Consider the following 26646-nt stretch of genomic DNA (forward strand, 5'->3'; position numbering starts at 1 on the left):
TTTGAAAAACTAGCCTTAAGAGTTTTTCCTAACATTTATTATGACTTGTTGACGTACAGCTCCTGTTACCATGCTGCTTTTGCTTCTCTCCCTTCATGATATATTATTTACTAATTATATTATTAATTATTATTATATCAGCGCTCCATGTGAAAGGCGAGAAGAAATGGCATATGTGTATCCTAGCCCTAGGTTCTTGCCATCTAATTACTGATATGATATGACAAGTGAGAGCAGCAAACACTGGATGGAGGGAATTAGTTGTATACAAAGGATGATGTTGCATATGCAAGAGGGTGACCAATTCAGTTGCAGCTTGAATGCAGGAAATAGGACACTAAAGCAGTGATTCTGACACACATTAAAACCTTTTGCAAAGTATTCTGCATGTCATTAATATCACATAATTTGAGGGAGGTGTTTTGTAAACCTCTCTCCCATTGTTAAACGTAGTTCCCTATTACAAACCACATTGTACTTAAGCTTTTAAAATTCATTGTTTTGCTACATAGAAGCAAGCAAAGTTGTTCGTTAACAACGTTCATCCACATCTTGAACAAAGCATCCATCAAACATGAAGTCAGGCTGCCTTTTTTCTCTGTGGTGAATTCCTGTCTGTCATTTCTCCGTCTTAAAACAAAACAAAGCATTGACAGAAATATGAATGGATCATGTCCTATGGCCCTTGTTCAGGCAGGGTTGGTTTTTTTTGAAAACTGTTAGGGATGACTGAAGACTGCAGAATTAATCCCCGTGTTTTAAATCAGTCTCATGTTTTCTGGATGTTCCAGGTGACACTGTCATGTCTCGAGAAATTTGAAATTATGTAACAGCTCCACTGGCAATAAAGCTGTTAGTCTTATGGAAACATTTTTATGTTAAATAGATTAGTTCATTCCTTTTTGTATTGTTTTGTCTTTGAATATGATTAATATAGTAGCACTAATTGCTCAGCTGTTAGAACAACAGTTTTTCTGGAAAAGAAAACAAAAAAAACCAAAACCGAAACAATTTGCAGTATCAATAGATCTTTTAGATACCTAACAATAATTATTAGTAATATTTCTCTTGGGCTGGGGTGTTTTGTCCATGGTTTTCCCTTCTGCAGGCCTTTACTTTCCTTATTTGAGTATGAAATGAAATATCAAAGGGAAACAACAATAGTGTTCATGGGAATGTTGATCGTAGTTAGACCTGATGACTGGCAATCCTTTACTTCTAGTGTCATTACTTAGGCGGAATAACTTTGAACTTAAATATGTTTCACATTTTTTCTATCAATAATGTCTATGTCAGAATGGGGCTGTTACCATTTAATTACCCTCTGTGAAGGGTCTTGAAGTCCGCAAGTGGCACATGATTGAAAAATCTTTTGACACTTACATACCTCCCCGAATTTACAGTAGAAGTTGTTTCTTCATCCCAATTTCTATCTACATGTTTCGTGGATCTTCACAGAATAACGTCTCATGCTCTTGCCTTAAAGCACAAGTGGGACTACGTAAGCCACTGAGGGTTTAAGTTAGGCCATAAGCACTAATTAATTCCGTTAATATTCCATGTAATTTAAAAGATTATTGTACTGTTTTAGCTGTATTCCATGCCAAATTTCCATGAGGGTTAATTTTGCTGTAAAATGTGGTCAAGGAATCTGAACTGTTCGCGTAAGCCATCAAGAAAGCAGTTGCATTTGGCAATTTTAATTAATTTAAATAATGTAGATTTGGGCATGGCTGGCTGTGGAGCATGGATCTGCTAATCACTTATTTAGAAATATTGTTTCAGTATTCAATATGACCCAACTAACAATTCAGCTTTAAACACTGGTGAGTGAACTGCTACCACTGGTAGAGCTGAGAACGGTTCATTTGATTTCACACACGCAAGAGATCTCCCCATTAATTTCAGCTCTAGACTAAATGGCGACTAATGGGGAAAGACATATATGCAGGTTGTGAGGATGGCTGTGAAAACTGGTGCTGTGTTTTAATTGAGATTAAGAATTTTGCTTGCATATGTAAAACAAATGTACTAAAAAAGTAAACTCCCTGCCACCAAAACTGAAAACAAGGCACTTTGGAAAATATATGCTGATATATAACTGGCTAGAATTTCCTTCATTTTGCAAAGCCACGAGCCACATGCATCAGCTCACCACAAAGTCATTAGGTCTTTTTAAACTCAGATGAAAAACATTAACAAATACCACAAAAGGCTTTAGTATGGCCCCTTTGTTCATTCACATATGGCAGTTTATAACTCCTGCACCACTTGGGTCGTGTGTTTGTTTAAGCTGCCTCCATCAGGCCAGCCCTGAAAGAACAAAAGACATCTTGAGCGATCCTAAGCAGGAAATGGGCTAATCTAAACATGGCTTGTGACACTATAAGTAGAATAGAAAGGGGAGGGATTGATTAGTCATTAATGTCCAATTGACTCCATATGGATGTTGCAATAATAAGGCCTTTTTCAGTGCAGTAGCGGAGTTATTGAATTAGAGGTTTATGTTTCCTCAGAGCTGACCTTAGGGAATTCCCTTTTGGTTCTTCTTGTTGATGTTTTAAAGAGAATGGAGTCTCTTAACAGGAAAAATGGAAGCCTTATCGTAACTTTGAGTGTAGCATGGATGTAGCTAACCTGCGCTACAGTGTATTCCCACCTCTTAGTATTTACTTAGCACAATTCAGAACCCTTTCAGGTGAAATATTTTAGAGCCCATTTAAATATTCCAGTATTTCACAAATCACTCGTGTCTTTCTCAGGTTTTTCCCCCTTTTCATTCACTCACATGCAGCCTATAAGAAATGTTAGGCCCTCAAATCCCAGATGAATAATATTTGTTTAGCATTTGGAATGAAAGCAGCTTGACAAACAGACACTTCCCTGCAGAACATTTGTGCCACTGTATGACTACAGGCATCCCTGTCCCGGAGCTAGTCGTGTTTCCAAGTTTTGCCTAGTGATGACAAGACATGCCAGTAATGATAATAGTTCATGATACCCATTTATTTTGCCTCTCTTGCTGGTAATAAAGAATAAGAAAGTCGTCTGAATGTGGATGGGGATGAAGAAGAGGCAGGCAAGGGGCAAAACAGATCAATGTTACGCTAACACTGCTACAACTCACTTAGATTGCAGTGAAGTAGTAATTTTTGTAACTGTCTCCAAAATTGAACATTGAACTTAATAACTCAAAATAAATTATTATTCTTGTATTCTAAACCTTCTGAAGCTTCTTTTGTCATTCTATTCTTTTCAGATTTTATTTTTTCTATTTGATTTAAAATACTGCTATATCTTTCATAAAAGCTGCATTCGTCTGTCTACAGGTTAAGGGCAGGAAGGGGACTGCCAAGCCAGTTTTTCACGCTCCCTGTTTTTATGGTATTTCCTTGTTTATGAGTAAACCATCTCTAGTAGTAAAAGAGTGACTCCTCTTTGCATGTTCATTAAGTTCTGGTCTCCGCAATGCAAGCTGCTAGCAGTGCTAGTTATATTACCACAGACAGGGCCAGATATTTTGGAGGTCGCAATCAGTCTTTTCCAAAGTAGACAAAAATGTCATCTCAGTTTAATGAATAACTGATTATAGGAGCTTTACTACTAACCAGTTGCTTTTACACTAGGAACCTAGAAATATTGTCTTTATTTCTATATATCCTATCTTGTTATATGTCTATGGAAGATGGTATGCAGTATATTCTCTAGAGTAGCCAAAGATTCATTATCTGGAGGAGTCAACGAAATGTATCACTTCAAACATGAATCAATGGCCAGAGTGTGAAGAAGTATTAAGGAATAAGGAGTGACTGATAAAAATCTCTTTCTATTCGCTGTCACTTCTTTTCTCTTTCTTTCCTTATCTTTTTCTCAACCTTTTTTTGCTCCTTTCTATAACGTTTATTATTGTTTGCATTCTAATAACATGTAACTCTGGTTACAGTCTGAGGTTTTGTTGTGGTAGATGTATAAAAGGGAAGGTAAAGCCACATCTCGTTAAAGACAATAGGATTAACCCTAATGTGGCCAAGATTTCAGGGAACATGCTAAGACATCATGCCTGTCCTAAAATTCTTGTCATTATAAAAGGTGAGAAACTCAGATACAGGCAGGAACAAATAAACAAACAATGTAACAATTTTTACCGTATGTTTCTTAACATTTAATTCATTTGAAAATGCTTATCTTTCCTGTTGATGATCAGATTCTTTTCTCATTCTAAAGAACAGGGGTTCTCCTTCCCCTGCACTGTCATTAGAGAGCAATCAGTCTCTTTGGGAACAAAAATATTGTTTGAAATTACTTTAATGAAGCTGCGACATTTTTAGATTCATTCTGTGGTGTTCTTTGACCCAGTGTTGTCCCTAGAGTCTAGTCTGGAATCCAGCTTTCACAGAGGAGTTGACCGCCATATATCCACAAAAAGTGATGATTGTCCTCTAATCTGCTTTTAGTTTTAAATCATCAAAGTCATGACAAGTTGAGCAAATGCAAAGCATCTAGGAAGCGAGGCAGTCCACACCCTCAGAAGCTAAAATTGTCGCTTTGAGGACAACCCCAGCTTTTAGGCCGAAGTGTAGACTTCTTTGCCAACCAAGCCATTAGGACAGCCAAACTGTAATGCTTTTGCAAGAATTTTTAATTGTGACCAAGCTCTTAATTCTAAAAATCAAAACCCCCTCCTGTGACTGCAGTATGAATAGTAATTAGCAGATGGAGCATTAGTTGCCATAGACAATTACCAACTTCGTCTTCTCTTCTCACCCTTCATTAGTAGTACATTTGTATTTTATCTGTTATTTTGAGTTTATTATCTGTTAGACTTTCCTGAAAATATTTTTAGAAAGACCTACTTCTTTGCAGTTGTATATATCTTTCCTTCAAAAATTTCAGGCATCTCTTTCAGCCTCTGTCAGTACTATAATTATCACAATAAGAAAAAAATCCATACTTTGTAAAACCTGTTGAAATTGTTTATATAGGACACAATACTGTCTAAATATCTGATTGACAGGACGAAGTACCTAAGAACAACCAGTTTGAAAGCTTGTTCTTATGTGTTTCAACTTGTGAAAGCTTACCGAGGGTATGTGCTTTTTATATCATTAGTGCCTCATTACTAAGCGAAAAAGGCACCGAGACTTTCTGGCTCCCCACGTAGAATCACATGCTAACAGAAGTATTTTCTTGTAATGCTTTATATGCTGAATATGATTCTGTAGTTCTGAGATAGTTAGAAGAACATGGAGATTATATTACTTTAGTTATTTGCAGAAATTCATTTTGCAGATGCTTTTGTGATGGCCTATGGGTCAACTTGCAAATATTCCCCCAGAGATCAAGCCCAAAGAACATCAACTCTTTGGCTGCTTTTTCAAATCCTTCAAGTATGGACTTGTTTAAAGCAGATACAGCCAGAGCTTCTTGGCCTTCTTGGGATGGTTGTAATTTATTACTCTAAGTAAGAATTGTTTTCTAATATAACCTTTCCCTGAAAATAGATCATTAATGGTGGGTTTTTTCTTCTCTCTCTCTTTTTTTTTTTTTTTTTTTGTGTTCTATCTAAATTATATCCAAATTAAAAAGACAGTCTATAATCTTGATACCAGTAAAGGTACTCTTTACCTGCATTAGGAATCAAAGTTCAGGCCAAAATTGTGTTAGAAAGGGCTAAAGACAAAATCCTTAGCCGTAGTGAATAAGTACCTTTGGGAAAGTAGAAGACGGAAAATCATCATATGGATTCAAATATGTTTTCTTTCCTTTGCTATGAGTAGCTGAATAACAAATAACAACTTTTGCATTAATAGTAATTTAATTTTTTTAATTTGTCACCAACTTCCTAATTGTCCACATACTAGTAACAAATTTTATGGCATTATTTTAAAAGATAGAACAACCAGTACATGATATATTTGATTTTTCTCAAATTATATAGCCATTTGTCTCAATAAATGTTTCAGCGTCGAGTTACTATGTTTGTAACTTAGTATAGTTTCACAATAAATATATCCTCTCTCAAAAGATGGTATCTTTGATATGCATGTTCCAAGCCTTCTGACAACAATGGACAGAGCCTCATTAACCATACACACCCCTAAACTGGTCCTACATGTGGGTGGTTTAGCAAAGAAAGCTTACTGCAGCTGCAGCCTCCTGTAAATGCTGAACACCTGTAGCATGGTACTTGGCTTAGAATAGTATTAAAATAGTTTTGCATCTCACATTTGCCACAAACCTGTCTTCTTTTATGTGCACGCACGTAAGTATACAAATTGCCAAATTGGTGTCAGCTGTAAAGTAATGGCATTGGAGGCATCATAAATTACCATGGTGATCCTCAGGAGAAGACACTGCCGTATATGAATGAGTGTTTTGCTCTCAGGGTAATGTATGTCTTCATCTGGCCCAGTAGTCAGCATATTGCCCTGTGTTGATGGATATAGTCGGCTTGAAACTACACTACATTTCACTGCACAATAAACATGGCTGTCAGCACCATATAAAGCAAAATCAATTTATCCTGTATGGTCAGTGCGTTTTAAATGAAATTAATGTACTGTGGACCTGGTGGCAAAAAGGTAGTGTATTAGTTATGCATCCTCTATTTTAGGACGTTTTTCGTGTAAATGTATTCCCTATATAGAATTTTTAAACTGGTATACCTATTATAAAGTGGTTTCGCACTAAATTATGAAACTTAGCTTTTGCACAATTAAAAACTTGTAGGTCAGTGACTGAAATCTAAGTCTGCAGGGTTTTACTTAGTATGAAGAACTAATCTTATATTTTTTGGCAAATAGATCCATGTTGGGTGCTGTAATAGTTTACAAAAAAAGGATACGTATTGCTGTGCTAATTTGTTGTTACGTACCTTGTTTTTTCAAGGTATTGAATTACACGAACAGTTTGATGAGGCCTAACACTAAGTATGTCACTCTCCCGCTATAAAGACTTTTTGCCTTTCTTTTATAGCTAAGGTATAAACCTGAAAACATATGTTGTTATCACAACTGCAAAAGTTTTTCTGATAAAAACATGCCTTATCTAGGCTTGGTTGTCTCCTTCTCCTGTATTAACTAGTTCTACACCTCATACCTCTGTGAACTCTAAATCCCCATGAAGTTTTGCTGTTTGTGGTCAAGAAGCAGGGCTGGATGCATTCAAAATCTGGTTAAGGTTAGCATGTACAGGTTGAATTGATGGTGGGTAACGACGGGACACTGGGGTCCATTAAAGCACAGCAGGCATGGAGAAGCTGGAATGCTTGCTTCCCATTCTGGAAGCTACAGGATGCTGTGCGTGTACCTGTTGAAAGCAGACAGTTTTATTATGTATATGTGATCGAATGCTCCAAGACACATCTAAAATTTAAGTAAAGCAGATGTGTCTTTATAATGTTCAGCTCCAAATATAATCAGACCCATACAACTAGCATCGTGTACCTTGTGTTCTATATAATTTATTTTATGAAAAGTTTGGCATGTGCTTCACTGCTCAAGAAGTAAAGTCATTGTAAATTATTTGTGTGAACGGGTCTACATCAGTTTGGATTCTCAACTGTAACTTTTATGTGAGTTTTGTTGAGCATTCAGAACATATATGCTATGTTAAAGTCCCAAAAGGAAACTTTTTCAAATCTCCATACCTTAACTGGAGAAATACCAGTGCAATTTGTTTCCTCACTCAGATGTCGATGCCTTCAGCTGGGTGAGCCTGATCAATTACGCTGAAATCACTGGATATCCTTTCTCTCTCTTTCTCATAGACCTGGCAGCAAAAAGAGAGAGAGAGAAAGAGAATGAGGCTAAAATAAACACAGCACTGAAAGCGCTTGCGTAATCCACGTAATAATGTTTTGCATCCATCTTGTTTCTTCCTGCCCTGACATTACAGGAAGTAAAGCAATGAATGGCTCTGCAGCTAAACTACAGCAGTATTATTGTTGGCCAACAGGAGGTGCCACCGTGGCTGAAGCTCGAGTCTACCGGGATTCACGGGGCCGAGCCAGCAGCGAACCGCACATCAAACGACCAATGAATGCTTTCATGGTTTGGGCAAAGGATGAGCGTCGAAAAATTCTCCAGGCCTTCCCTGACATGCACAACTCCAACATTAGCAAAATCCTAGGTAAGTGCAAGACAATGAACAAATCATGACTGTGACTAAACCAAAACTGAGGGAAGCTTAATTTTGCTGAGGGAAGCTACTCTGCTGTAGTGGTGTCAATTGGCAGAGGTTAGTTATTTTGGGAGCTGTGGAAAGATGAGGTTATTTATATTGGTGACACAGGCTAGTTACTTCCTTCTTGGATATGCAACTTCTCTAATTTTAGGATGTATTTTGTGTGGGAAATGTTCACTGAAATTGGAATTACTGAAACATACAAATGAAGACTCATGGGTTGTTTTCATTTTCATTCCCTTCCTTTTCCCTTTCTGCCCCTTCCCCGATGCTTTTTATTTTCAACAGTAGAGTCACAACATGCTTTAAAGCCATAGCAGCATTCAAAAGGAATGTTTTGTGAAATCTGTTGTAAGAGTGTATCCTGATAAGAGGTCTAATCGCAAGAGTCTGTTAGAAATCACCTGAACTACAAAGCACCTGAGTGCAAAATGGTACTTGCTGGAGTAATTACTGTGAAAAAAATTAATATAGTACAAAATCAAAGGTTTATGTCAGCCAGTGCAGTGTCAAAGAAAGAAACCTGGCACAGTTCAAAAGACATGTACATGCGTACCTTCTCGCATGCAAAATGATGCTTGATTCAAAATGTTACAATGTTTATAAAACAAAGGAAGCACTAGTATCATACAATTAAAATATTGCCTAGTTAAAAGACACCATAGTTAATATTTAATTTGTATAGATTGGGACGATCAGGGAATATACCATGGATTATATTTTGCCACTGTGCAAATAAATTGGCTCATTTTTGAGAAATTTTGATTTGCTTTTTAAGACGCCTCCAGAGAATTAGAAACATACGTGAGAATGAGTGGTGAAATGTTAAAACCTATATTTGCTTTCTGAGTCTTTGAAGTGAAAGACAGATTCCAAATGTAACTCGTAATAAATAAAAGTAAAAATCAGGTTTCCTCTGTAATCAGTTTATTGTAAACTTTGAGTTCAAATATGTTCTTACCAAAGTTTGTTGCATGTTAGTTCAATCAGAGGCAAGAATACATCGAAATAAATGTTACTTTGTCCTAAAACTTCCAAAATCTAACTTAGTAGTTCTCATATTTTTGTCTACCATATAAGTAAGTTATATGAATAGCCTTTCAGTTTTGTATAAAACCTGCACTGTTTCAGTGTTGGCAGCTGTAGGGAATCTATATTATTTGTGTGCATTCTGTGAAAAAACTATTAGGAGCATAGTAACTGTATTCATTAAAATGTAAACTTCCAGCATAAATATTTCAGAAGTGCCAGCAATTGAGTGTTTGTTAACCATGGAATTAACCTGTCAGTATCTGCTCTGCCACAAATAAGTCTATGTCCATATAATATCTGTGCAACTTTTCCAGGACAATGAGAAAAGAGACTGAAATATTAGAACTGACACGGAGTATTGCTGGCTACGGATAATATTTATACAACTTTTCCATTTGTTGATGTATGAAAAATGTTGGTAAAAGAATAGCTTCCACCCACGTTTACCGCAGCTGTAATCGTTTTATTCATATAAAAGACACCAAAAAGCTATTTTCTGCATTTCTTATCCCCTGGAAAAAAAAATAAAAACCCCTCCTTCTCTATTCCAGTGTTTAGATAGCTCTCTATAAACAATACAAGAGATTTGAATACTTTTTCCTCTTCCTGTATACACTGTGTTAATTTTTTTAACTTTTTTATCGGTACAGCTTTCAATGAGAGTTTACAGTACCTGAAGTGGTGTATATAATTACAATGTGCTTTCTGTTTTCTTTTTTTTAAAGAATATAAGCTTGTTAAACGTAACTTTCTCAGTGCAATTCTGTGCATTTTATTACATCTGGCTGGATGATAATATTCATAATAGGATTTAAAATATGGTAAGGTGCCAATATTATGCCAAGCTTATATCAGAAGATTAGTAATTTTAAGACACCCAGACAGCAAGGGATTTTTCATTATTTTGTTGAATCTATAAGGTTTTTATATTTTTTTCCTGCTACACAGCAAGGTATTAATATCTATTAGTAGGAGTGTATAAACCAAATCCTCATAAAACTATCAAAGAAGCATGTGTCCCTAGGCAATGTGTTAAGCTTTTAACAGTAAAAGTATGGTTGTAGGTCTTACTTAACCATAATACTGTGAGTGGTATTACAAAGGTATAGAATTATTCACAGATTAATGCTCATATTGTAAAAAATTAAATAGTCTGTTTTGCAGCATGAGGCTAAGACTTTGAGAACTATTGATTTTAAGTGCACCTATTTAATAGGGATTTACATATGTTTTGGTCTCAGCAACATCTGAAAGTCAGGGTTCTTTTAAGGTGTCTCAGGTTGTGCATCCCAATGTATGTGCTGACTGGTGTAAATTCAAATCGGTTTATTTAATTAACTTATTTAAAATGTATTTATTATGGCAAGAAGGCATGTTGAAATGTGTATGTGTGAAGCTAAACCTGCTTTACTTGATCACTCAAGTGATGTTTTGTGTTAATAGGATCTCGCTGGAAGTCCATGTCAAATCAAGAGAAACAACCTTATTATGAAGAGCAGGCACGGCTAAGTAAAATCCACCTAGAAAAGTATCCTAATTACAAATACAAACCTCGACCAAAACGTACCTGCATTGTTGACGGAAAGAAATTGCGTATTGGTGAATACAAACAACTGATGAGGTCTCGAAGACAGGAGATGAGGCAGTTTTTTACCGTAGGGTGAGTACTATTGTTGTAATTGTTTTCAAAGACAGAGCATGCTGTTTGAAAACAAATAGACTTATCTATTTAAGTCAGACTAATGTCATTTAGAAAGTAAGGATTTGAACCTGTAAAACCTTAGTAAAAACATAAGATATATCATGGAATATGGAGCTATCAGCTTGCCACTGAATGCTGATTATGAGACTGATTGTGGAATTCTTTAAAGTCAAAAGAAGTTGTTTCCCATTAGCCTGAAAGGCTTGAATCATGTCTTTTGTGAGTTATTAGTAAGATAATCCATTCTGGGTTAGTAATGACTCCAGGATCATTTCCTAAATTAAGACAAGAACAAAGACAGAGAGATTATTCCAGTGTAGAATAAGGAGTCAGGAGAGGGGATAAAGGACAGGAGTAATAGCAGTTACATTAGGAACACACATGAATGAGTGATATCATAGCATGAGGCTATTAGGAATTTTGTTATATATAGAACTGTGGAAAAAATATTTTAAAAAAATAAATACTTTAGGAGGAGTCTTTCAAGTAGTGCATAGATAGACTAGGTAGATTTACAACTCGGAATACATGGCTCAAAAAGATCCTGGCGCAGTTTTAAAAACATTGTGTGTTTTTTAACAGTATTTCCTCTAGTTTTCAGCAGAGAAAGCAGCACTATGAAAGATCTACAGACTAAAGATAACAAAAGTCCAGTGAAACAACTGCACCATAACTGATTTCTCTCTCCTGTTTTTTTTTTATGAATTAATCTGTGATGCTCAGTGCTCTAACACAATGTTTCTGGTGGTTTACAAAGAGTCTAAAAGCTATCTCCAGTGCCAGCCTTTCCAAATTCACAATGTTCTGCTTATTTCTCTAATCACAATAGTCTCCTTTTGTTGGGTGCTTCGGTACCAGATAATTGACCTTGACGTCGATTATGTGCCCTCATTTTTGGCTTGGGATGCAGAACTCCTGTTGCAGTCAATTATTTTGTGGTAAAGCCTGCAACAATGTGGGCTCTTTCTTCAATCAGTAAATAGAACTGGTTTTGATACATTGAAATAGCCTTCCAGTCTATAGTTTTGACATTGCTTTTTATTCTTCACTCTTTGGGAAATTGTTTACTAAAAGGCTTCCATCAAAATTATACATAGAACTCTAAACAGAAATCTTAATTTATACAGAACATCACAAATTATATTCAGATCGAGGAAATGAAACTCTAGCTTATGTCTTCCAAAGCAGATTGACAGACCAAATCACATCTAGACAAGAAATGCAAAAGAAATGCCAAAACAGCAGTCTGAACAATTTGAGAATTGTTTGCTAATTCAAAACAGTATTAAGCAGTAGCATTTTACACATTGGAAGTGGTGGCTAAATATGGAGGTGAATATGGAGGACAGATTTAAGAAACTTCTAAAAGTGCCTCCTTAAAGATTGATACTGTGATTTTCAAAAAAAAAAAGAAAACTATTCAAAATTAAACTATTTGTGCAACCTAAATGTAACATGTTTCTCATATATCAAAGAGTATGATCACAAAGACATGAGAATGTCATCATTTTCTTGAAAGGATTGGTTCTAATTCATATTTATGTTATGTCCACTTCACCATGCTCTTCACCATCCATGCTGAAGAAGTTTTAAAGTAAATTACCTTTGTGCACTTTTATAATGATGCAGTGGACTTTATCAGAAATTACTTTTAGTTCTACAAGTGATGGAAAAGGGGGTATAAAGTCTAATGGATGCGTTCAATAAAGGTGAAATGAGATCCATGTTGCAGTTCAATATGAATATAAATTTTGATACTGAGGAAAGAGAGGCTGTGATTTTAAAAAAAAATTCATGCTTTTCTGTGACTTCCCACTGTTGTACCAAATTGCCTTTATCTGTAAAGAAAAAATTAAAAGTCTTGGAAGAGACCAAGCAAAAAAGGTGAAAAAACCAGACCAGGACATCTTTTTGAAAGGAAACATAAAACATAGTATAATTTATTTCAGCAGAATAGTTTACTGAGTAATAAAAGCAACATTTCATCCAAATCAGATTATAATTAAGTGAAACACAGTAATTGAGCCCAGCAGCTTCTGAAACTTACTCTTCCTTGTGTTTAATATAAGTATCACATAAAGCATCATCTGTGACTGTTTTCCTAACTGACCTTGTACACCCATCATTTTACCACTGTTTTGATGGAACAAACAGCATAAACTGTCTTTCTGTAAACGTGAGAGTTGAGATGCCATTTCCTTTTCAGAATGAAACAGGAGACAAATGTGGTTTTTAGGATTGATTTTATGTTTACAGTAAATATTTTAGTATAAGATAGAGAACAAAAGTACAAAATAGACTTTTTCTTTTTTTTAAAGAACATGCCGATTAAGTTGGGACTGGGTATGCCAAATTGGCAAAAAATTATCAACATAGAATAAAAAGATAAGTAGGACATGTGTGAAGAGAAAGACAGACCCTTCAAAAGGTCACTAGAGGAAAGTATCAGTAGCAAGAAAAATTATATTCTTTCATATTTGTGTTTGGTGTTCTCTTATACCAAATGTATGTTTATGGCTTAAGCAACCCAGTAAGGGCTAGTTCCTATCAAACCCCCTGGGCGAGCCATTGGCTAGCACAGAATAATCCTGCCATGTGTACAACTAAACCACCCCCCACCACAAACATAGAAAGAGTTTTACACTGCTTGAACTTTTAAGATGCAAAAAGCTCATACTGCTTACTTCAGTGAGCTGCATTCTTTGATAAACATTGCTGAGACACACAAAAGTTGTTTAGAGAATCTCAATATACAAAGTAGCCAGGCTTTAAAATCAAATAGAGAAATAAGCTAATGAATGGCCAGGTTCTGTTCTGATTTTTGAAGAAAAGCTTCCAGAGAATTGAATGAGACTGAAGAATTCTTACAATAAATTGTGCAGGAAACTCCTGTTTTGAGATAAATGTTATATATGTGATAGACCAGCACAAAAATCTAGGAACTGGGAATTATTTCAAAGAACAGAGCAAAACTTAAAATGGTGTCGGCCTCCTATTGCCTCCCTACATGAATGAATTTTGTTCCAAATGAGGCAGATAATATACAGAAATAATTCATGTTTAATGCAGAGTATAGTAGAAATTTGCTGGTTTTAATCTAGTGGAAGCTGAATCTCAAGGCAGCTATTTCTTTAAAATAATTGAGTTATTTTTAATAATAAAATTATTAATGGGAAGATGTGAATGATAACTTCAGCATAAGTTAATCCCTGAACAGCCTTCAAGTGATTTACAATTTATCTTCAATAGTACTTTTTTTGTAATGCATAAATAAATGTGAACTAACAAATGGATCATATATAAACCATAAATTCAGACATTTTAAGTTAAGAGTCTGTCTTTTGTTGCCTTATCTTACAGAAATAATTCAATTCTCAGTCATTTTTACAGTCTAATACACTCTGAGTGCAAGTATATGATACCTACATTTCTCTGCAAAATGATGTAAGCAGTAACTTTTTTTTTGGTGTCGTACCAGTGTAAGATGTTTAGAATAAAGCCTTTATAGTGTTTATAACTACTGTACACACACAGTCTGAATGTTGCTAGACTACGGTTTTGAATAGGGCTGTAATATTATACTCCTGTAGCTTGAACTTAAAGTAAGTACACAATGGGTGCTTTTGTGAGATTTGCTGTTATTTCATTCCTTATGGGAATTTAAGTTTCAGGGGTGTGTAGCATATAAGCGTTTTCCTTAAGGCAATCGATTTTGCTTCAGTCATTTAAAGAGCTGTCAGAAAATAGTTGGGAAGGGATCAGAAAACAATGGTAATTTGCCAATTTAAATGTTTAGGTAGTTTTCAGAAGTCAAAAGTGGAATGTTCTCCAGGAAAATCCTAAGAATATTAATTCCACAAACTTGTGAGCAGATCAATTGGTCTAAGAATTTTCATGCTACCTCATTTTTTTTATTTACCTATTTTGGGCCAAATCTTTGGCCCCAGAGTGGACAGACACGTTAGCAATGCTGGCAGAGCAGAGAGGGAAGTGACCTGTAGTAACTGGCCACATCAGGATTTCTTTGGCAAAGAAGAGATGGTGCAGACAGGAGTATTTGAAGCCAGGGTACATAGCCATGTGTCACCGTTCCTCACAGATCTGAAGAGATAAGAAGATTAATGTTGGGTTCTGGAAATCTTAACCAGGCAGAAAACATGCATGTGCAGTTGAGCTGAATTGTAACCTGTAGCTTGCAGTAAAGTATGTTTTTATCTCCTCACTCCAAGGTCCTATGATATGGAAGACCTTGGCAAAACTCCAGCTAGATACAAGGATTAAACGCGGAATATAATGTTATGAAAAATACCATTAACATGAATGCCTTTAAGAACTACAAATAAAAGAAAACATAATGACCAGAATCATAGGTTAGAAACTCCAACTCTTCCTTTCAGGGAGAGTTGTTAGAATTTAAATAAATGCTCTGATTTCTTCCCCTGTCCCCATCCTATAAAATTTAGTTATTTAGAAAATGATAACTCATTCAAGGCCAGGCTTGATGAGGCTCTGAGCAATCTGATCTATTTAAAGATGTCCCTGCTTACTGCAGGGGGGTTGGACTAGATGACCTTTAAAGGTCCCTTCCAACCCAACCCATTCTATGATTGTATGATCTCCAGTAACATATGCCATCCATATAGTTTGTGATATCTTAAAATAAGGCTTTCTGGGATGTAATGCAGCAACCTGAGCAGAATTTACAGTGATAACCTGATCAGCTCTAAATAATAACAGGGCTCAAGTGAGATGTAGGTGTCCAGTTACTGGGGAGGTGTGGGTGCCCATGTTTAAGTGCTAGCAAATTTTTGCTAGCCAATGGGTAGCAATTCGAGAAACTTCCCATTTAGGTGGTACGGTTACCACATGTTTACAGTTCCACAGTGAGATATAGGTAATGTAAAGTTCACAGTTCACACGTAAAGTTCACACCCACCCAGCAGTAGGCATGCACACTATGTCTGATTTTTGTTTAATACATAAAAAAGAACTGCATTTATGAATGAAAATACAGTAAGCCTTTTAACTTTCACAGAATCACAGAATGGTAGGGGTTGGAAGAGACCTCTGGAGATCACCGAGTCCAACCCCCCTGCCAGAGCAGGGTCACCTAGAGCAGGTTACACAGGAACGCATCCAGGAGGGTTTTGAATGTCTCCAGAGTTGGAGACTCCACCACCTCTCTGGGCAGCCTGTTCCAGTGCTCTGCCACCCTCAAAGTAAAGAAGTTGCTTCTCATGTTTAGGTGGAACTTCCTATGTTCAAATTTGCGCCCGTTACCTCTTGTCCTGTTGCCACTGAAAAGAGCCTGGTCCTATCCTCCTGACACCCACCCTTGAAGTATTTATAAGTGTTGATAAGATCCCCCCTCAGTCGTCTTTTTTCCAGACTGAAGAGACCCAAATCCCTCAGCCTTTCTTCATAAGAGAGGTGTTCGAGTCCCCTAATCATCATGGTAGCCCTTTGCTGCACCCTCTCCAGCAGTTCCCTGTCCCTCTTGAACCGGGGAGCTCAGAACAGGACACAGTAAACACATCCTGTTACACAGATCAAGTTCTTTACCAGTTAGATTCATTCGATAGTTTGCCAAGCATTTAGTGCATTCTCAAGTAAAAGGTATCTCTGTAAATTCTGCTTCATTATGCTCAGATGACCTGCTCTCTTTATACTTCGGAATGGGTGGTACTTGGATGAATATACCCTGTCCCACTGAAATGTGGATATGCAAAAGAGTTTTGCTAATGATAAACATTTGAAAGAATATCTGAATTTCTTAACTTAGTCTGTCCTTTAGGGCTTAATACTGACAACAATCATTTTATCATCACCTCACAGCCCTGTCCTAAACAGATTTATTTTTTTCCTTCTTGCTGCTTATAGGAAGGCAATTTGTTTCTAAAAAAATGCAAACGTTTTTTGGGGGGAGGGATAGGGGTGAATATTAGAGTTCTGATCCTTAGTGTCATCTATAACACAAGAGCAGCTTGCAACAATCACTGAGAACATTCTGCAACTCTTATTAGAAGAGCTGTAAAAACAACTTTTCTCAAAGCATTTTTTGTCATTAATATTGTGGTGTTCTTTGACAAACAATTGGGGATGCTTTGTTTTGTGAATTTACTTATGCTAAGAAATATCGGGAAAAGATTAGTACCAGCAGTTGTTAGATGGGCAGATTAGAGAGAATTAAGCGTGTATGGCCTGCTGACAACTATGCAGAATTTTGCTGTGACCATGTGTGTGTTTCTTTTTCCTTTGCTTTGTGGAAACAGTCATTAATGTGAACATTTTCTGTGTATAAAATTTGTGGAGGAGGTACATGTGGGTTTTTAACAGTAATAGTTTACACTCTTGACAACATGCAATCCTAAAACAGAAATGTTCCCTTGTGAGGTAGGTGTTCAATTTTATGGATAAAGTATTGAAAGATGTTTGCAGAAAATCACTTGCAAGCAAATACATTGGCTGAAAATTGTTTTCACAGAACATTTATCAGACCATTTAAAAAGTGAAAATTTAGTGAAAAATCCCTAGCTGTTTGTAAATCATCTGCAAATCATCATTTGCAAACAGGAGTATAATGACTGTGTCAAATGAATTACTGCGATGTTTTTGCTCGCTGCTAGCCAGGTGTACCGTACTTATACAACAGATGTTTGAATTTCTCAAGCTGTGCAGAGGCTGTAAGAGTCGGACTAGCAGTACCAGCTATGACAGTACTACATGCTATTTTAATATTATCTTACACAGAGTGTTCACGATTTGGCTATCTCTGTTGGTTCCCAAACTTGCAGGACTTAGCTTTCCCAGTAGCTCTGTAGTGTGATATTTATCAAAATTAGAGTTTGATCAATGAAGACTCAATGTTTAGGGTGTTGTAAATAAGCTTCGCGTTATTTTGTGTATTGATTTAGCCAATGATTAAGGATTTGTGAGAGACTGATTTATGGAACGTCCTTTTGAATTTTAGCATAGAATGACACAGTGGTCAGGAAGTTATAGATTCATTAGACTATTCAAACATATCTGTCACTGTTTCTCCTGCTAAAATTATATAATAGTTCTCTAATACTTGGTCAATATTGCTCTAAAGAAGGTTGGGAATACATTGAAATATATGATTCTTCAAGTAGATTATGCAAATTGGCATGTATGTTCAATAACTGGTCAATATTAAACCAGCATCTTCCAGGGCACTTGGGTATTTCTGGTACTGCAGTGTATTCATTGTGTTACATCTGAAGTACGATGGAGATTCTCTTCCTTCAGACAAGTTACATCCCTTCTTTTTCTCTTAGCTTTACTAAAGGTAATGATCCAGAAATAATAAGAGAATATTTTTATGAGTATTTTAATATAGAAAGTATGTTATTAGTTAATTAACCCACATATATGTAGTATATTTAATTAATTTGTAGCCAATAAGGGCTTGACCATGGAATGGGTTCAGCAACCTCACATTTAGTCAGCAAAGCATTTGAGTATACATACATCCCTGTAAGAAGAGACATTGCATCACTTGGTACAACTATATACATGCTAACAGTAAAGCTTGCGTTGAATTGCTTGACTGGCAGTGATATAAGCCTATTTTAGTTTTAGACAACATTACACAGTGCAAAGTTAGATATCAGAAAGTAAGATGTGTCAAAAGTAGAGGTGTGCACCCTTAATTCCCATGTATTTGCATTGTCAGAATAAATCAGATCTGACTTTGGGTCATCTGGAGGAATTCTTAATGTCTGTGGACTGTCCATTACCACAGAAAAAAGAACATTTACTCTTTTTTTTAAAGTAAAGTACTTTGCTTCAGGAACTCAGTTTTACACATTAAATCCTGAAGAACAAGTGTCATTCTGATCATGGATTTAAATAAAAATCAAAAGCCAGCAATGAAATATTGAAAGTTTTTCTAAGTGACATGAGTCGACCTAGCGCTTAAATAGTAAATAACATACAGGTAGACAATGTTACTTAGTCGCCTGTCTGCCATTTTAGGTACTTACAGATAATCATGAGGGCCCCCTCCTTAACAGAAGCGCTTGTCGGGAATTTGGAGGATTTAGATTTTAGGTACGTGATGTCTACAGTAGCAGTTAGGAATCACACAGGTGCCTGAAGCGTTTTGATGATCTCTGTCCAACTGCTAGTCTGCAGTATGGGTTAAATAAACACATAAAATACATAAAAGAATCAATGTCTGGTAGTTAATAAACAGTTTACTCTCCAGTTGTCCTTGGGGGAAGCTAAGATGAACCAATGCCATAGAAGACCAGACTGTGAACTCCAGAGGAATGCATGCAGCCTTTCTAGGAAACCACCTGCTTTTCTTTCGATTGGACATGCAGAGGTCTTCCCTCCTCTGAACACAGGAAATCACGTTCCCCTCTTTTTTTTTTCCTTCCAGACAACAGCCTCAAATTCCAATCACCACAGGAACGGGGGTTGTCTATCCTGGTGCTATTACCATGGCGACTACCACGCCATCACCTCAGATGACATCAGATTGCTCCAGCACCTCTGCCAGCCCTGAGCCCAGCATCCCCGTCATTCAGAGCACTTACGGTATGAAGACGGACAGCGGAAGCCTTGCTGGAAATGAAATGATAAATGGAGAGGATGAAATAGAAATGTACGAGGACTATGAGGATGATCCCAAATCAGACTATAGTAGTGAAAATGAAGCCCATGAGGCAGTCAGTGCCAACTGAGGAGTGTTCACAGAATTAAAGTACTCAGACTCATTTGGGTTTTTTTGGGTTTTTTTTGAACAAAAGTTCTTAAAGAGCCTGCATGCATGTGTGGCTCCTACAGTTACATCAGCAGAATGGTCTTAAATGTTTCTTAACGTGTGAGACAGATTGTTTCCCTAATTTTTCATGAACTTGGGTTTTTTGTTTTTGTTTTTTTTTAATTTAGATGAAGACGTATATTAAATATCAGACATCAGGACTTGAAAACTTATATGAATCAATAGCTGTCTTACAAGTCTTACCTTTTGTCTTTTTCCTTTTGGATGCTGATAAAGGTTTAAGTTACTGTTTTAGATGGGGGTTATACATTCTCACTCAGGTATGCTGTGCCAGCCTACAGGTTGTGAATGTGTTTTTATTCTGGATTATTTTAGAAAACAAAAACTGCAGATTTCATATTGTGAAGCAGAACAAGTCCGCAAGTGTGCACATCTGTGCATCATAGCTCGTCTTTAAAAAATAGTCTCTGAATTCCATTTTTTTCCATATGTATAGCCGAACTTCTGACGTGCCAAACTTTTCATAACTTTTGAATCTTAACATTTAAAAAAAAGTCTTAAAGGAGACACTGTAAAGTCTTAGACAATCCTTTGGCATCTTAAAAAAATTATATATAAAACCTAATTTTTTCCAGAATATGGTAAAGTACTCAGGAATCTGGAGACAGGATATTCTTAAGTAGTGAACATGGTTGCCATAGTGCATGCGCCCAATTGCTTTTGCCTCTTGATGTGCCATTAGTGTGAAATTTTAAGTAAGCACAAAAGAGCGATCACCAGCTATGGACGGGCCTGTCTTAGCAGTGTGAGGCCACCTCTGATTACATTCTTTACCCCTTTGCTTTTAACCCTTGCATTCAGTCTTAACACATTTTCTCTTAAATAATTTATTCATTCCAGAATGTCAAGGGTCCAAATACTTAATTTATTTTTAAAAGTACTGTTGGTGGCATTACACTTACAATTCCTTATTGATATTTTAAAGAGCCCCTTCTTTCTCCTCCCCTAAATTACACAGGTATATGAAAATAAAAGTGCACCTGCTACTAAAGCGAACATGACATTTATGAATGAGAAATTCAGTTGTTCCTGTAATAGTGTATGTTCAAGGAGCACTTGGAAACACTCTGCTATATGTAAAGCAAAATAAAGTGAGTACTTTTATATGTACATACAGTACAAATATTCCTAAAAAATTGTGTTTATAGTTATAAACCTCTATACTTAGACAGCAAAGGCAGATGTAAAATCCAGTCTGCAGGTAGAGTCCACCATGATGAATTTTTAGGGCCTGTAGAATCCTGCAGTGAATCATGGCTCCGTACGTCACGTTTCTGTTGTCACCTGAAGGAACTGTTTGCTACCTTAAGTATTTATGCAGTGATTTATATGTGAGACTCCCAGTGGGGGAGGGAAGGCCACACAAATATCTGACTTGATAAGCTGAGAAAACAGTGCATCAAAAATATTTATTGAATATTAGTCATGTGAGAATGTGAGCCAGATCTTGATGAACGCTTGTCAAGTGCTCTGGGATCTTTGGATGTAAGGTGCTATAGAAACTAAAATTTTTATTTGTATTACTACTAGAAACAATCCAATTGCTAGAGAAAATTCTGGGAAATATACAAGAGAGAGATATTCAAAGATCGCGAATTTATTAAATTTCCGAGACAGAGAAGAAACTGCCTTTATTTTTTCCCCTCACACTCCACTCCTGTTCACAGATACATCACTGTATATATATGTACAGATCCAGTGGGCCTGATGAATACATGTGCAGAAGCTCCTCAGCTCCCTCAGCTTTTATTTTGAATTGGATATGTTCAGCACATTGGTGATAAATTCAGACTCAGGCGGAGAGGTGTGAGTGGGCCTGGAGCAGCTCTTCTTGAAGTCTGTGGGAATCTTCCCACAGAGCTGAACGGGCTTTGTTCAGGGCCCAGACAATGAAAAAAAGAAGTATAGTGTTAATGCTGGCTATCCTCCTGCTATCATCCTATCTCGCAGAAATTCGTGCGAGGTGCAATGACAAATGCTGTATCGGGAGCAGTCATTTTCCTCGTAGCCCCACTAATACCTACTTGAGCAGAGGTAGCCATTGTTGCCACTGTAGGAATCACATTGAAATGTGCGAGAACAACCCCCAAGACAAAGAAGATTGTTCAATTTACAGGACAATTTATAAAGATAATGGCATAGAAACACAATGGTCAAATTTCTCTGACCATTCTGTAATTTGGAACAAAATGCTATATTTTTAATATTTATTTAAATGTGTTCTGAGTCCATGTCTAATAAGCAATAAACTGGTCTAGCCAAGACTTTAAAGGCATATGCTGTGTCGTTAGCTGGTGAGCGCCCTCTTTAAGCTGGCTAAGGTACTGATAGAAAGTGGGTTTTGTTCTTATAATTGCTTGGGAATTTGAACTGTTTTTCGTACATTCAGCTCAGATTGGGGGGAGGATACCATTATTTCCTAAAAAAAAATGACTATTTATTAATGTCTTACATAATTCTCCAGTTAGAAGTATCTCTCCCTCCCCCCATATCACCTTCTTTCTCTCTTGCTCTCTTTTTTTCTGGTTTTGTTGCATAGGTAGAATGCTGTATTGCTAGCATTGTATTTTATGTAATTATTTTTTTGCACAAAGGCAAACATTTAGATTAGTTGGTTAATTTTTTTAAATTTTATGACCATGCCAAAATAATATTCTGCAGGCTTGTGGAGAACAAAGGACTGTTCTTTAGGACTGAAACTTGATTTTGCTTGTAGTACAAAAAAACACACACTCACAGATGTTGTTTCGTAAGTGTTATAAGCACTGGATATAAATGGTATTTTTTATCACTTCTGACTAATGTGAAACTGTTGTACGAAAACTACATGAACAAAAGTCATCTGTTTCGACTCGTGTGGGCCTGCCTCACAGTTGCCGGATTTGAGTCATTTTTATGTCTTGTTATTTCATTTATTTATGCAAAATACATGTATGTATGAACACTTTGTTTTAGCTCCAGCCCTGCCTCAATGCTGATGCTCTGTATGTTAAAGCCACATTCTTGAAAATGACTGGCTGTTCAGGAATCACCAGCTGGTAAAAATTGCATTTATTGGCTGGGGGAGTGGGAGGAACATATTTGAATCTGAATTGTGCATATGAGCATTTTATTATATTTATTAGCCGACATTGGCTCTAAAATGTCAGTAGAAATCAAGGAAGGACAATCATAAGGATAAAAAACAACATTTTTACTTTATTAATCGGAGCTCAAAACAAAGTTTTTGATGAATTTACCATCTCATTTTAGAATTTTTTTAAATTGTGTAAATATAACATAGGAAATAGAATTTTATTTTTTGTTCATGGATACTTAGTGAAGTATAAGTTATGTATTTACTTTTGTTCTATATCAGTGTATGTTGGTCCATATTAAATGCTGACAAGTCACTGTACCTCATGTAGATGCTGAATTTACACCCGCAGTGTGAGCGCAGTATTGTGGACCTGTAGCTGGGACAGCAAGATGCCTCACTTGTGCTCTCACTGATTTTTAGTAGCATAGTCCACAAACACAGAATACTTTCTTCTTTTTTAGAAAGTTGATACATTAAACATACCAAATTTCTGATACGTTTGATGGGAAACAGAGTCTTCTGAATCCAAGTAAAACTGGTATTTTACTTCTTAACAACAATGGCATTTTAATTCAAAAGCATATCCGTGGAAAGATTATCATGACTAAGATGACCCTTGCAATGCAGTCAAGACTTAGTAATATCAAACCTTTATTTTCTACATTCATTAAATCTTGTTATTGTCATATTAGGCTATAATACCAGGGGAAATTGTTCAGAAAATACACAAAGAGGACTTGTGGAATTGCTTTTTAAGCATAGTGTTTGAGCCCCCCTTAATAACTCTGAAAAAAAATAACAACTCCATTCAGGTAATGCACAAATATAGTAATACTATTTTCTCTGTGAACAGACAGTTTATTTAATTAACAGATAATATATATTATCTTTTTGGAAAATTATAAAATACTTATTTTCAAGACAAGAACACTCCCGAAACAGTCTGGTATCAGCTAGAATAGTTCACTTCATATTTCATTAAAATGGAAGATAGAAGTCTTAATGGAAACAGAACTGCTTTCCAGGGTTCAGGTTTACATGGAGAAATGACTTGGACGAAGTGGCCCAATTCTGGTCTGCCTGTATGTTTGGGCATCACCATGTAGATTGTGAAACCGCCTGCTGAGAATACGCGGGATCACAGTGTGCTCCTAAATCAGTGTACTCAGGTGCAGCATGAAGCAGGGGGAGGGCAAAAGATGGGATTGCTCCGGCATGGGAATGCAAAACAGCAGCATTAGTCACAATAAACATGAAACCCTGTGCAAAGCAGACAGCTGTCAGCTGTGGGCAGCTCCTGCTTGGAGTACACACAACCACCTCCCAATGCAATCTAAAACATAGTCCTCTCTCTGGGTTGTCTTTCTGGTTTTGTTTTTTGGTCATACCAAAGGCATGGCATTTCAAAATAATTTCCTAGCAAAGCATACTACAAGATTAACACCCCCATCCTCCCCCAGCAAAACACTTATCTACCTGCTTAATATGAAGCATGTTAGTACTTCCATGGCGGTCATGAGGACCAGTAAAGCGTTGGCGTTCAGCGGGGCAAACTTTGCTGAGCCAGGGCCACAGTGCGAACAACTGCACTGGAGATGCAGCCAGCAGAATGTATGATAGAGTTCTTCATGTTTTTATGAGAAGTTAATGAATGGGCTTGGACCCTTGGTGTTTTGCATGCTTTTTTAAGATTCAAGTTGGCACTTAAGCATGTTCTTTTAAAAGAATAATACTATATGACCTCATTTGATCTTTTACAAAACACTTAACTCCTTTTCCTTTAAAAAATTTCCCCCAAACCTTTTTTTTTTATATAACCCATTAATATCTGTGATTTTTCTCAGATCAAACTACATTTTGATATACTGTAATGTCCTGCTACAGAAGGAAAAAAAATGTATATGCAAATATATTTCATTTTACTTCATCGCCCTTTTTTAACTACCAGATTTGTTGGAAATGGTGACAAAGAAGTATTCTGAGATTTCACACGCTGGGTAAAGAGAGGGTGGGGTGGGGTGAACTAGGCTAAAGGAAAACTTATCAAATTGGTATTTATGGCAATATGAAAGCTATAAAGCAACTTAGTGACATGGCTTGCTTTGTAATTTCCGCTTTCTAAAAACCACAAGTGAGGTCCTTGGTGCTCTTGGAGTATGGGGAATGTGCAAATATTTAACTGTTTGTATGCTGCACATTGCAGACCTGCTAGTGTGCATTCTCCGTTTGTCTTCCTTTGTCATTTGTGTTTTGCTTTCTAGAAAGCAACGTTTTTTTCTTGTACCCTTCTTCAGCTTGTAGCAAACTAGAATGCTTAGCATTTATGTTCATTCATTATTGTATTTCCCATGTAAAAATTTTTTTATTACATTAAGACAAGCTTATAAGCTGTTACTACATAACTTATCTTACTGTAACTCTTATTTCCTGACATTGTAATTTGTTTGTGATGTATATTGTGAGATTGTACTCTATGTTAATTTAATCAGCACAATTCACTGACATGCTGGACTGACATGCTAGCTGCTGTTTCAAATTGTAAAGTTTGTGTAGAGCTGTTGGGACAACTGAGACTCTCTTGTCAAGGTACTATGCTTTGATTCCTATAGCAACACTGTGGGTGCGGCTCTTAACGGCGAGGGCTGCTCGTTGGACACCCACTGGCTAACTTAATGGGCAGGTTTTCTTTGTAGAAATTCTATATACAATGCAGGTACCTACCTGGGCCCATGGCCGGTAATTATTTGGGCGTTTAGAGGAAAAACTAGTGTCTATTGCTGCTTTGAATATGTTTTAAAGTCTGAAAATGTAAATAGTTTATCAAAAAAATCTTGTACAGTCCAGTGTAAAGTTTTTAAATGAACTTAAAGGTTGCCATCACATCTCACACTCTCCTCTTGATACAGTAAAAAAAAAGAAAGAAAAAAGTTTGCTAAGGATACCGATTTAAAAAAAAAAATCCGTTCTCAATTTAAAAAAGAGAATAGTTATTCTTAGCTCTGCTTCATTGCATAAACAGACTTCTTGGATTTTGTTGTGCAGTATTGACGTGAGGTAAATTAAATATTGAATAATCTTTCAGTGGTACTTTTAAGAGTCTTCTCCTCCTCTGCCTCAGTTATTAATGGAAAAGACAAAATTGAAAGACACTGTCCATATACAGTATGTTCTGGTGTATGTTGGCACCTTACCTACATGTTTCGGGTGGGGGGGATTTTTTTTTAATTTTTTTTTTTTTTTTTTTGCACAAGGTGCTTTCCTGATATGTTAAACATGTCATCCTTGGGTGATACAGTATATGCCATGATAGGGGTTTAGACCCTTCAGGGGAGTGTCTATAAGACTGCCTATTTATGCTCATTTACCTCAAGACTGTCCTCTCTACCCTTAATCTATTCACCATCACTCCATCTTTTGTACTGCTGTTGACACTTACAAATTAAAGATAAATTTTGTTTTATGAGATGTGTGTGTGACTTCTTCTATGCATCCCTTACTATTCCTTTGAAGTTAGCATTAAAGATTGACCATGATGAGTTGATGGACAGAAAAATGCAACGAGGCCTGTTCAGCAGGCCTCCTTTAAATTTAGCAGCTGAATCTTCCAGCTCTTGAGTTTTCCCCATGCCTTTCCACTCTACAAAGGCATTTATCAGCCTCTGAAATCCATTAATACCATATGCTGTAAAAGACATGCATGATAACCAACCTAATTTGATAATATTCACTGGGTATCATCACTTTTGTAAGCAGGAAGTGCAGTTGGTAGCAACATAATCTCAGAAAGATTTTTCTTGAGTAGAAATGAGACAAAACAGTTCTCATGTTTCTTCTTTC

General features: G+C 36.5%; 1 protein-coding gene across 18 annotated transcripts in view; it reads left to right on the top strand.

Moving 5' to 3' along the window:
* Positions 1 to 26272, top strand: part of SOX6 (SRY-box transcription factor 6) — a 382490-nt gene extending 356218 nt beyond the window's left edge. For 14 of the 18 annotated variants that reach the window (XM_074585859.1, XM_074585865.1, XM_074585856.1 and 11 more), the window contains 3 exons: positions 7897 to 8130; positions 10660 to 10876; positions 19326 to 26272. In XM_074585859.1, the coding sequence (XP_074441960.1) occupies positions 7897 to 8130; positions 10660 to 10876; positions 19326 to 19629 (755 nt within the window). In that variant the 3' untranslated portion in view covers positions 19630 to 26272. The remainder of the gene's footprint in view (positions 1 to 7896; positions 8131 to 10659; positions 10877 to 19325) is intronic. The other 4 variants (XM_074585868.1, XM_074585866.1, XM_074585852.1 and 1 more) reach the window with 1 other exon arrangement.
* Positions 26273 to 26646: the final 374 nt, after the last annotated feature.

Source organism: Larus michahellis, chromosome 4, assembly GCF_964199755.1.
Source record: "Larus michahellis chromosome 4, bLarMic1.1, whole genome shotgun sequence".
Taxonomy (NCBI): domain Eukaryota; kingdom Metazoa; phylum Chordata; class Aves; order Charadriiformes; family Laridae; genus Larus; species Larus michahellis.